This window comes from Ranitomeya imitator, chromosome 4 (genome assembly GCF_032444005.1).
Source record: "Ranitomeya imitator isolate aRanImi1 chromosome 4, aRanImi1.pri, whole genome shotgun sequence".
Taxonomy (NCBI): Eukaryota; Metazoa; Chordata; class Amphibia; order Anura; family Dendrobatidae; genus Ranitomeya; species Ranitomeya imitator.
In genome coordinates this window covers 205,713,734-205,726,457 of record NC_091285.1, presented here as the reverse complement: position 1 = coordinate 205,726,457, position 12,724 = coordinate 205,713,734, and the positions used below count along the sequence as shown (strand labels likewise).

The 12,724-nt window shown below is 48.4% G+C and overlaps 1 protein-coding gene across 1 annotated transcript in view; it reads right to left on the bottom strand.

Moving 5' to 3' along the window:
- The window catches only part of APAF1 (apoptotic peptidase activating factor 1), a 205,098-nt gene that overhangs the window by 98,348 nt on the left and 94,026 nt on the right, over window positions 1–12,724 (bottom strand). The window contains exon 19 of the mRNA XM_069764312.1: window positions 2,522–2,647. Within this exon, the coding sequence (XP_069620413.1) occupies window positions 2,522–2,647 (126 nt within the window). The remainder of the gene's footprint in view (window positions 1–2,521; window positions 2,648–12,724) is intronic.

Genomic DNA, 12,724 nt, shown 5'->3' with positions numbered 1-12,724 from the left:
CCAAACTTCCAAATAATGTGATGGTGTCTATAGTATCCAATCATAGCATACATTTCATTTTACCTCAGTATAAGTATAAGAAATGAAAGCTGCGCTGTGATTGGTTGCTATGGGGAGCAAAAGCAAATTTTCTTTTGGACACAGTTCATAAGAATGTGGTAGTGTGCTTACCACAATTCCTTTTAGTATTTAATAGTTGTGGTAAATAAAGCTTCTGCTTCTAACAACGTGATCTAAATTGGTACAAGGAGGTGGTACAATTCATCAGCTGACAACTTTTTTACATTTGCAGTTGTTTAGTAGTGAAGAAACAATAAAGGAACAATACGTACTTCGTTAGAAAAGTGTATTATGCGTACTTTGGTGTAAAACTAGGTGATCAGGACAAGTTGTAGCTCTACATGGAGTGTGTTCTGTTTGTGTAGAAGAACTACAACAGTGGTCAAAAGGGAAGAAAAAGAGCATTTGTTTTTGGTGTGCCTATGATCTGGAGGAAACTGCAAAATCAGTGATAACTGCTACCTTTGTACATGCAACGTAGAGGGATTTAACCTTAAAAATAAGAAAGAAATGATATACCTAGACCTCCCGCCCTGTGCCTCAAGGTCAAGGAATACCTGTCCCATTACCTCCAGAGAAACTTGACAATACACCTGATTCAGAAGATTCTGAACATGAAGAGTAGGATCCTGACAAAGACTTTCATGCTAGTCCCAACGAGCCATTGCTTTTTTTCACAACTCACATCAAATAATATGGTCAGGGTCTTGGACCTTCCTAAACATTTTGCAGAACTTTTAGGCTCTAGACTAAAGGAAAATAAACTTCTAGCTCCTGGTACCTGTTTTTCATGGTAAAGAGGCAGAAAAATGGAATTCCTTACATACTTCTCTCAAGATGCTGCTCTAGTGTATTACAGCGATGTTACTTGGCTGATGGAAAAATTTTACATTGAGTACAAGATGAGCGAATGAAGACTATTGAGTCATCCAAAAAGAAAATCTGAATTTAGACTCTAGTCTGAAGAAACTTAACTACAAGGATCAAGGATGGTCAATATGTATTGATCTGAAAGTTGTTGCTCCTTGGGCAGCAAGGACGATACACGAAGTACCCATGTATTTTGTGTGAATGGGACAGCCGGGATAGGACTCATCACTGTAGCCAAAAAACTTGGCCAACGAGAACATCTTTGCAACCTGGACTCAGAAACATAGTTGTGGAAAGTTTATAGTTGATCCCAGTAACGTTCTCCTGCCAACACTCCATCATGGAGAACATGCTGAAACATTTCAAAGCCTTGAGTTGTCTGATGAATTTGAAGCTACATTTTGTACATTCTCATTTGGACTACTTTCCTGAAAGCCTCAGTGCTGTTAGTGAACAGCAAGGAGAAAGATTTCATCAGGATATCAAGGAGACAACAACTATGCCAAAGTAGATGGAACGTGAACATAAAGGGGAACTACTGCTGGATGCTTCACAGAGAAGATCCGCAGGCCTTCTATAAGAGAAAAAATATCAAGAGAAAAGGAAGAAGCGCAAAAATTAATTTCCAATAAAGTTGCAGAATGAATGTTCAATAAATGTTTATATATAAAATATTGTGTGCATTTTGGCTGCAATAAAGATTTTTCTCTTTCTTTCTGCTTCACGAGTGCTTTTCTGGCAAAATCCATGTGATAAATAAAAACAGAAGTGTTTTTTTTTTTTTTTTTTTTTAATAATCAGGGCATAAAATTCAGTCATTGGATTTGAAAAAATGTTCATAAACCCACATTTTGTATACCTGTGTTATTAATACTATAAATTCTGGTGATAAACAATGCTTTTTCCAGCATGATGGAGCATAAGGTCACAAGGCAAAAGTGATAACCAAGTTGATCAGTGAACAAAACATTGAAAAGTTAGGTCCGTAAACAGTTAACTCCTCAGATCTCAATCCCATTGAGAACCTGTGGTTAGTCCTCAAAAAGCAGAAGAACAAACAGAAACACATTGTGATGACTTGGCCGAGGAGCTGATATCTGGCTGTCAGGGCGAATTGTAGAAGTCTTGAAAAATAAGGGACAACACTATAAATATTGAGTCTTTGTATAAATTTAATGTATTTGCCCATAAAAGTATAAAATTGTATGAAATGTGGATAATTATAATTCAGGAACCATTTTTATTTGAATGCATTATGCGTTGCTTATAATATTCTGCAGTGCTTTAAAGACATTAATGTAATGTATTTTATACATTATTTTTCACCTTTTTCCATTTTTATGCAGGATGCAGCTGGGCCCTTAATTTAATATTTATCAGAAATTCAGGGGATATGTATGATTTTTTCTCTTTTAAACATTTGTCACTTGCTGTCATTTTACTTGTAAACTATCAAACATATTGGAAACAAAAATATTACATGTGCACCAACTATGTGCAAGACATAAAATAAATCCAACAAAACATTTACACCTTTTCCACAGGACCATACAGCTAAAGACTGATAATTTCAATGGAAATCTTTCCTCACCTTAACTGTGTGGTCTTCGGATGACGTCAAGAGCGAAGACCCTTCTGGAGAGAATTTGACACAGCAGACCCAACTTAAATGTGCATTGAAGTCAGCGATTTTTGTACTGGAGTTTATATCCCACAGCTAGACAGACAAATGACAGACAGGAAATAATAAGCTTAAAATGAAAGGATTGGATATGTGGCAAATTGACCAGGATATATAAGTTTGTGGATGCTGAATATGGGGAAATCTGGTCTTAATAGCTGTATTCAAGTGCAATTGTGTCTCCTACTTCTTCTCTAAACCCAACTCAACTTTCTAGCGACACATACTTCATACAATAAAGTTACATACAGTCATGGCCAAAAGTACTGACACCCCTGCAATTCTGTCAGATAATACTCAGTTTCTTTCTGAAAATGATTGCAAACACAAATTACTGTATTTTCTGGCGTATAAGACTACTTTTTAACCCCTGAAAATCTTCTCAAAAGTTGGGTATCGTCTTATACGCCAGGTGTCGTCTTATAGGGCAGATGAGAAGTAATCTGCGGTTGCTGCATATTGTGGGGGGAGCGGTCCCAATGACGAGGTGAGGGGGCACCTCACTGGGAAGGTGAGGTGAAGGTAAGTGAAGCAGAGGCAGAGAAGGAGATAATAGGATACAAGGGTGAGCCAGATTAGTGAAAGAGGAGTGTTTTTCTAGGCACAGCACCGCTCTCTCTCTCTTTTTTGCATACCCCTGGCATCCCAGACGCTGACAGTTTGCTTCACTTACACCTTCCTGGTGAGGCGCTCCCTCACCTCGTCATCGGGACCACTCCCCCCACTATATACGTCGACCGCAGATTGCTCCGCACCCACCCTATAAGACGACACCCGGCATATAAGACAACCCCCGACTTTTGAGAAGATTTTATATTTTAACTGGAAAAGTTGTGGGTCGTCTTATACGCCCAGTCGTCTTATACGCCGGAAAATACGGTATTTGGTATTATTATCTTCATTTAATTTGTTTTAAATGAAAAAACACAAAAGAGAATGAAGCAAAAGCAAAACATTGATCATTTCACACAAAACTCCAAAAGTATTGGCACCCTCAGCCTAATACTTGGTTGCACAACCTTTAGCCAAAATAACTGCGACCAACTGGTTCCGGTAACCATCAATGAGTTTCTGGAATCAATGCTGTTACGGAATTTTAGACCATTCTTCTTTGGCAAACTGCTCCAGGTCCCTAATATTTGAAGGGTGCCTTCTCCAAACTGCCATTTGTAGATCTCTCCACAGGTGTTCTATGGGATTCAGGTCTGGACTCATTGCTGGCCACCTTAGAAGTCTCCAGTGCTTTCTCTCAAACCATTTTCTAGTGCTTTTTGAAGTGTGTTTTGGGTCATTGTCCTGCTGGAAGACCCATGACTTCTGAGGGAGACCCAGCTTTCTCACACTGGCCCTACATGATGCTGCAAAATTTGTTGGTAGTCTTCAGACTTCGTAATGCCATGCACACGGTCAAGCAGTCCAGTGCCAGAGGCAGCAAAGCAACCCAAAAACATCAGGGAATCTCCGCCATGTTTGACTGTAGGGACTGTGTTCTTTTCTTTGAATGCCTCTTTTTTTCTCCTGTAAACTCTATGTTGATGCCTTTGCCCAAAAAGCTCTACTTTTGTCTCATCTGACCAGAGAACATTCTTCCAAAACGTTTTAGGCTTTTTCAGGTAAGTTTTGGCAAACTCCAGCCTGGCTTTTTCATGTCCCGGGGTAAGAAGTGGGGTCTTCCTGGGTCTCCTACCATACAGTCCCTTTTCATTCAGACGCCGACGGATAGTACGGGTTGACACTGTTGTACCCTCGGACTGCAGGGCAGCTTGAACTTGTTTGGATGTTAGTCGAGGTTCTTTATCCAACATCCGCACAATCTTGCGTTGAAATCTCTTGTCAATTTTTCTTTTCCATCCACATCTAGGGAGGTTAGCCACAGTGCCATGGGCTTTAAACTTCTTGATGACACTGCGCACGGTAGACACAGGAACATTCAGGTCTTTGGAGATGGACTTGTAGCCTTGAGATTGCTCATGCTTCCTCACAATTTGGTTTCTCAAGTCCTCAGACAGTTCTTTGGTCTTCTTTCTTTTCTCCATGCTCAATGTGGTACACACAAGGACACAGGACAGAAGTTGAGTCAACTTTAATCCATGTCAACTGGCTGCAAGTGTGATTTAGTTATTGCCAACACCTGTTAGGTGCCACAGGTAAGTTACAGGTGCTATTAATTACACAAATTATAGAAGCATCACATGATTTTTCGAAAAGTGCCAATACTTTTGTCCACCCCCTTTTTTATGTTTGGTGTGGAATTATATCCAATTTGGCTTTAGGACAATTCTTTTTGTGTTTTTTCATTTAAGATAAATTAAATGAAGATAATAATACCAAAGAATTTTTGTTTGCAATCATTTTCAGGAAGAAAATGAGTATTATCTGACAGAATTGCAGGGGTGTCAATACTTTTGGCCATGACTGTATATTTCCCCTTTTTCCCCGACGCCCTCAACACTATAAAAAAAATTTAAAAGTTGCGGTTAGTCGAAGTGCCTGTAGCTGAATTTACTGTCATTTAAGCCAGATATTGGCTTAAATTATAATGGAAAATCAAGAGAGTAGTGTTTTTGGCACACAAGTTGCCTAATTTACTAAATTTAATATGAGTAGTACACCTCTTAAGAAAAGTAGAGCATTTTTCTTAAAGATTGTCCATGTTTAGCGCAACACTCTTCAGTCACTCTAAGTGACTGCAGACTTATGAATCTCCGATCACGCACAGCGCGCCGTCAGGATGCTCCAATGCCGGAGGTGAGACAGGCAGTCATGTGACCACAAGTATGCAATATGCATACCCCCGGCAAAACTCCTAGTAGACGTGTGTGGCCTCACTCAATGCAAGTGAATTGAGCAAGGCCACGCATGTCTAGCCGTAACGTGGCCAGAAGTATGCACATTGCACACTTGTGGTCACATGACCACCGGTATCGCCAACAGCACAGTAAAATTCTGACCGTGTGCGATGTGAGGATCCACAATTCTGGAAATACAGAGAGTGACTGCAGACTTTTGTGCCAACCCTAGACAACTGTTTTAAATACTCTTTTGATTAATGGGAGCCTGTCATCCTCAAAATGCTAATTAAACTACTCAATATTTTATATGGGGGACTTAGCCTCTATTAAAATCATACTTGGAGTATATGTTTTAGTGGCAGAGAAATTTACTTTTTTTTTTTCATAGGCAAATGAGAGTACTGTGGTGCATCCTTCACAAGGCCAAGGGCTCAGTGCATCTTTACACCCTCAAATTAACATAGCAAGCATTTTCCGGATTCTTCATTGACTGTGTTCGCTTGCCCAGCAGTAGCATTGCCTGAACGGTTGGCCACACAAAGAGAATACATATGAAATTAACGTTGATTTCTCTACCACTACAACACAAAAATGTGTACTGCTGGTATGATTTTTATAGGTGCAAAGTCGCCTATATAAAGTAGTTTGCATTTTGGGGTGTAGCAGACTCCTTTGCAGACTGGCATGCACAACGCTGGTCTCAGTAAATATAGCCATATACATTTTCTTACATACTTAATGACATACAGCCAAACTTTTTTTTTTTAATTGCTGTACACACTTCAGGGACCCAACTGCTATGAGAGAATTACAGGACTTGATATGCAGTTATCCAAACCCAGTAACACAGCCATATTGGGAACTATCAGGGACTTTTCAGCCTTCTGCCTCTGGGCACAGAACAGATGCACTGTCAGAAGCGCCAGAGGAATATTAGCAAATGACAGGTTAGGACACTGGGAATGGTTTGCTATACATGAAAGTGCATCAGTCCATCACAAGTGATGATCTCAGGAGGTCACTACATACAGAATCGTATTCTCTCTACTCTATAGCAATCTGACTACAGAGCCTCTATAAAATGTAGACATGATACAAATATCAGGTAGTATCAAAATGTGAAATAACTTTAATCACGGAAAAAGTAGCTTTTAAAGAGGACCTGTCACCAGGCTGAAAGTGACCAGCTTTTCATTTAGTGCCAATTATTATGGCCTTTACTAAGGGGGTGTAACATACTAACAGGATCCTCTCGGGAGGGTCTTTAGTCTGCTCTACAATATTAGCCTGTGAGCAATTAAAACAGGATTTTTGGTTGCTTACCGTAAAATCTGTTTCTTGGAGCCTCCATTGGGGGACACAGGAACCATGGGTGTATGCTGCTGCCACTAGGAGGCTGACACTATGCAAATAAAAAAATTAGCTCCTCCTCTGCAGTGTACACCCCACCGACTGGCATTAAACTCTTCAGTTAGTGAGAAAGCAGTAGGAGAAAGAACAAGGTTGAAAAACCATAACCACAAACTTGAGAACTGTAAACGTGAGAACAGTCAGAGAACATATAACAAAAACATTGGGAGGGTGCTGTGTCCCCCAATGGAGGCTCCAAGAAACAGATTTTACGGTAAGCAACCAAAAATCCTGTTTTCTTTATCGCCTCTCATTGGGGGACACAGGAACCATGGGACGTCCCAAAGCAGTCCCAAGGGCGGGAAAACAGACTTCCATCAGGTCAGAGGACTCACCACTGCCGCCTGCAGGATCCTTCTGCCTAGGCTGGCGTCCGCCGATGCGTAGGTATGGACCTTGTAAAATTTGGCGAACGTGTGGATGGAAGACCAAGTTGCCGCTTTGCAAAGCTGTAGGGCGGAAGCCCTGTGGTGCACCGCCCAGGAGGCGCCGACTGCCCGGGTAGAGTGAGCCTTAATCCCGGGAGGGGGCACTCTGTTCTTGACCCGGTAAGCCTCCAAAATTGCCGTTCTGATCCAGCGAGCAATAGTCGCTTTAGAAGCCGGCTGGCCTCTGCGCGTGCCATCAGGAATGACGAAAAATGAATCCGTCTTCCGGAAAGAGGATGTTCTATCCAGATAAATCCTCACTGCCCTGACTAGGTCCAGCTTGTTCAACGATCGCTCCAGAGGATGAGTCGGAGCTGGACAAAAGGAAGGTAGAACGATGTCCTCGTTGAGGTGGAAGGTGGAAACCACCTTAGGAAGAAAAGAAGGTGGAGGTCGGAAGACCACCTTGTCCTGGTGAATGACCAAAAACGGAGGGCGGCAAGACAGTGCCGCCAGCTCGGAAACGCGGCGAATGGACGTGATGGCCACAAGAAAGGCCACCTTCCAAGATAAAACTGATAGAGGAATCTCCCTAAGAGGTTCAAAGGGAGAAACCTTCAGAACGTCCAGTACCAGGTTTAGGTCCCATGCCTCCACAGGGGCCCTGTACGGCGGGACGGCGTGGGCTACCCCCTGAAAGAAGGTCTTAACCTGTGGCCGAGAGGCCAAGGTCTTCTGAAAGAGGATGGAAAGCGCAGAGACCTGACCCTTCAGGGAACTAAGAGCCAGGCCCGAATCCAGTCCTGCCTGAAGGAAGGCCAAAAGAGAAGGCAGGGAAAAAACCATAGGCGGCACGCGGTTGGACTCGCACCAACGGAAGTAGGCCTTCCAGGTGCGGTAGTAGATCCTGGAAGACGAAGGCTTCCGAGCCTGAATCAAGGTGTGAATGACCCGGTCCGAAAGGCCGGACGCTCTTAGAACCGCGGTCTCAACAGCCACGCCGTTAAACTGAGCGACCGAGAATTCGGGTGGCAGATAGGACCCTGGGACAGCAGATCGGGCCTGTCTGGAAGGCGCCAGGGAGCGTCCGCGAGAAGGTTGACGAGCTCCGCGAACCAAGCTCTCCTGGGCCAATCCGGGGCGATCAGGATGACCGGCACCCCTTCCGCTTTGATCTTCTTCAACAGTTTGGGAAGTAATGGAAGGGGTGGGAACAGATAGGGCATCTCGAACTGTGACCAAGGAATGGCCAGAGCATCGACGCCCACTGCGAGAGGATCGCGTGACCTGGAGACGAATTGTGGAACCTTCCTGTTGATCCGAGACGCCGTGAGATCCACATCCGGAGTTCCCCATCGAAGACAAATCTGATGGAAGACCTCCGGATGCAGGGACCATTCCCCCGCCGCGAGACCCTCGCGGCTGAGGAAGTCGGCGGCCCAGTTTTCTACGCCGGGGATATGCACCGCGGATATCACCGGAACCGTTGCCTCTGCCCAAAGGAGGATCTTGGACACCTCGGCAAGGGCCAAGGAGCTCCGAGTCCCCCCCTGATGGTTGACATATGCCACAGCCGTGGCATTGTCCGTCTGGATCCGGACTGGAAGGCCCCTGAGAATCCTTTCCCAATGGCGGAGGGACAGAAAGATGGCCCGAATTTCGAGGACGTTGATCGGCAGCGCGGACTCCTGTAGCGACCAACGGCCCTGAACCGTCAGGTGGCGAAAAACCGCACCCCAGCCGATCAGGCTGGCATCCGTTGTCACCACCTGCCAGTGAACCGGAAGGAAGGACCTGCCCTGGGAGATGAGAGGAGACGTCAGCCACCAGTTGAGAGACCGCTTGACCCGAAAGGAGAGTCTGATCGGCCGATCCAGGGAGAAGACCGACCTGTCCCACTGAGACAGAATGGCTTGCTGAAGGGGTCGAGAATGGAATTGGGCGAAGGGAATCGCTTCCAAGGTAGCTACCATCCTCCCCAGAACCTTCATGGCCGATCGGAGGGAGGGAGGCCGAGGACCCTGGAGCAAGAGAATGTCCCGACAAAGGGTGGATCTCTTGTCCTTGGGAAGGAAGACTCTGGACTGACGAGTGTCGAAGAGCATGCCCAGAAAGATGATGCGCTGAGAAGGAATAAGGCAGGACTTCTTCCGGTTGACCAGCCATCCGAAACGGGATAAGGTGTCGAGAACAATGGACAAGCTTTCGTGGGCCTGAGCAAAGGACGGAGCCTTGATGAGGATGTCGTCGAGGTATGGAAACAGAACCAAGCCTCTGACTCTCAAAATGGCCATCAGCGCCGCCATGATTTTCGTGAACACCCTTGGCGCGGTTGCGAGACCGAACGGCAGGGCGACGAACTGAAAATGATCTTGTTGCACTGCGAAGCGCAGGAAACGGTGATGTCCGGGAAATATTGGAACATGTAGGTAGGCGTCCTGGATATCTATAGAGCATAGAAATTCCTGAGCCTCCATGGAAGCAATTACTGAACGAAGGGATTCCATCCTGAAGTGTCTCAGGCGAACCCTCCTGTTCAACAATTTGAGGTCCAGAATGGGACGAACCTTGCCATCTTTTTTCGGTACCACAAAGAGGTTCGAGTAGAAACCCGTGTACCGTTCCTTTTCTGGGACGGGAACGATTACCCCGGATTTGAGCAGAGAAGCGATGGCTGCGAAGAAGCCCGGAACCAAAGCGGGATCTTTTGGAGGACGAGATTGGAAGAAACGATCTCTGGGTCGGGAGGCGAACTCTATTTTGTATCCCGAAGACACAACTTCCCTGACCCATGCATCCTCTACTGCGGAAATCCAGACGTCCCTGAAACGGAGAAGACGGCCCCCCAACCTGGGAGTTGGGCTGGAGTCTTGCCGAGAGTCATGCGGAAGTGGATCTTCCAGTCCTGGGCCTGGACGATCTACCCTGGGAATAGCGAGGACGCCAGGACGGAGTGGGCCTGAAGGACACCGCCTTCTTCTCTTGACGTGCCTGTGGCCTCTGTTGCTGCTGGGAAAAGGAGTTTGACGCAGCGAAGCGACGAAAAGGCCGGAACGAGCGAAACTGCCGTCTAGGAGGAGGGCGACGAGGTTTAGCCTGGGGGAGAAGGGAACTTGTGCCCCCAGTGGCGTCCTTAATGATCTGGTCCAGCTGGGAACCAAAGAGACGAGAGCCCTGGAAGGGCAGACTAGTGAGGGACTTTTTGGAGGACAAGTCCGCCTGCCAGGCCTTGAGCCAAACGGTCCGGCGGATGGCAACGGCATTGCTGGAAGCCTGAGCCGCACAAGACGCGACATCCAGGGAGGCGGAAACCAGGTATTCACCAGCGTGGGAAATCTGGTTGGCAAGTTCCGCTAATTGCGCGGGAGGAGCCCCGTCCAGGATACCTCGCCGCAGATCCTTGGCCCATTTTGAGATGGATTTTGAGGCCCAAGTGGAAGCAAAGGCCGGGCATAGCGCTGCTGAAGCCGCTTCGAAGGCAGATTTTGCGAAGGATTCTATAACTCTGTCGTTAGAGTCCTTCAGAGACGCTCCGCCGGACAGTGGGAGCACCGTGTTGGTGGACAGCCTGGACACAGGTGGATCCACCGAGGGAGAGACCGTCCAATTGGCGGTAAGTTCTGGTGAAAAAGGATATAACACCCCCAGGCGTTTTCCCCTCTGAAAACGTCTGGTCGGATTCTCTCTCTCTCTGGTCAGGATTTCCTCGAATTCAGGATGAGGGGCAAAAAATCTTGAAGGTGGTTTGGCCCGTCTAAACGAAACCGCCTGATCTGCGGGTTCCGTAGAGGGATCCTTAATGCCGCAGGTTTGGTTTATAGCCCGAATGAGGTTCTGGACCGACTCACTCATGGTGGCGATTTGGCTAGGATCCAACTCCGACATCTCCTCTGCGGGCGCATCAGATAAAGCCTCGCCTGACTCAGGGGAGGAGGAACGGTGCGACACCAACCGCGGGGGAGGGCCGTGCGGCGAGATGGAACGCGAAGAGGACTCAGACCGACGTTGCTGTCTGGACCTTTTGTGGCTAATCAAGGAGGGCTCGGGCGGCGGTTCCTGCGACCCGCTGGCCACTGCAGGGGTCTGCAGGGGTAACCGATCCAGCGCGGACACCAGGGTTTGAGACACCCGTGTTAAATCGGCCACCGATTGTGACAGAGAAGCGGCCCAGCCTGGGATGGGGGGATCACTCTCGGGCGGAACAGCCGGGGGATCCTGGGCGGTGGGAACAATCGGGTTGCTGCAGGACTGACACAGCGGGGAGGACTGACCTGAGGGAAGTTTGCTGTTACAGGACGAACATGCAAAGTACGTGACTAAGGCAGAAGATGAAGAGGTAGGGGGACGAGAGCGGCCCCCTTTAGAGGTAGACATTTTTAGGGACCCTGAAGATGCCAGTGGGTTAGGGGACAGTGGGCAGAGGGGGGTGTCAGTCTGCAGTGCAGCTACTCACGGACCCGGTCCTGGAAGATGTCCCACTTGTCCTCGGCGGAGAACTTCCCTGAGGTGCTGATTCTGCGATGCTGAGCCACAGAAGATGCGAGTGCTGCTGCTGTGAGAAGCGGTGCACACCGGCCGAGGGACCCACGAGGAAGGGGGTGGAGCCAGACGCAGAGGCGCCGGTGGGCAGGGCGCAGTATGTCGGGCGGGAAAGAAGCCCGCCCGCAGAACCGGAAGTGAGGAGCCGAGAAACCGGAAGTAGGCCCCGGCGTAAGCCGGGACCTAAATTAGAGACCGGCGCCGCCGGAGAAGGGAACCGCGGCGCCGGAGCAGCGCGCCGCAGAGTCCGAGAAGAGCGGCAGTCCGCCAAGGCTGCCCGAACGGAACCGGCGGGGCCGCGGCGCCAGAGGCAGGCCCCGGCAGAAGCCGGGACCCAAACTAGAGGCCGGCGCCGCCGGAAAATCGCGGCGCCGGAGAATCGCGGCGCCGGAGCGTCGCCAGAGGATCGCGGCGCCGGAGCGCCGCCTGAGAATAGCGGCGCCGGAGCGCCGCTGGAGAGTGGCGGCGTCGGAGCGCCGCAGAAAGCAAGCGGCACGGCACCCTGCCAAGGACGCCGTGCAGACACAGGACACACCGCGGCCGCCGAGAAGCGAGACCGCAAGGGGGAGCGGCGCGGCAGCCCGCCAGGCCGAGACTCCACAAGGGAGACACCGTGGCTGTGCGGCCGCCAATGAAGGAGAGCCCCGGAGGAAAATGAGCCACAGCCCCCGTGGCTGTCCCTGGGATCCCCCCAAAACAAACGCCATGAGGGAGGACCGGGGGACATCTGGAGAAAAGATCCCGGGGGAATGGAGAGCCCGCCAGGGGGAAATACTCACCTAAACATCCCACGCCGTTACTAACCTGAGGGGAATGAGACGTCCACGGAGCTGTGATGGACGTCCTCGTCTCCTCCGACCGACAGGCTCTGGTAGGCGAGTGGGTGGGGGACGGAGCCAGGACCGGACTTCTGAGCACGCTTCTGTGCTAGGATCTTGGTCCTGGAGAGGGATCTATGAGGATACGGGGTGGCAGTACACGCCGTACTCATAGTCCGTATTGTG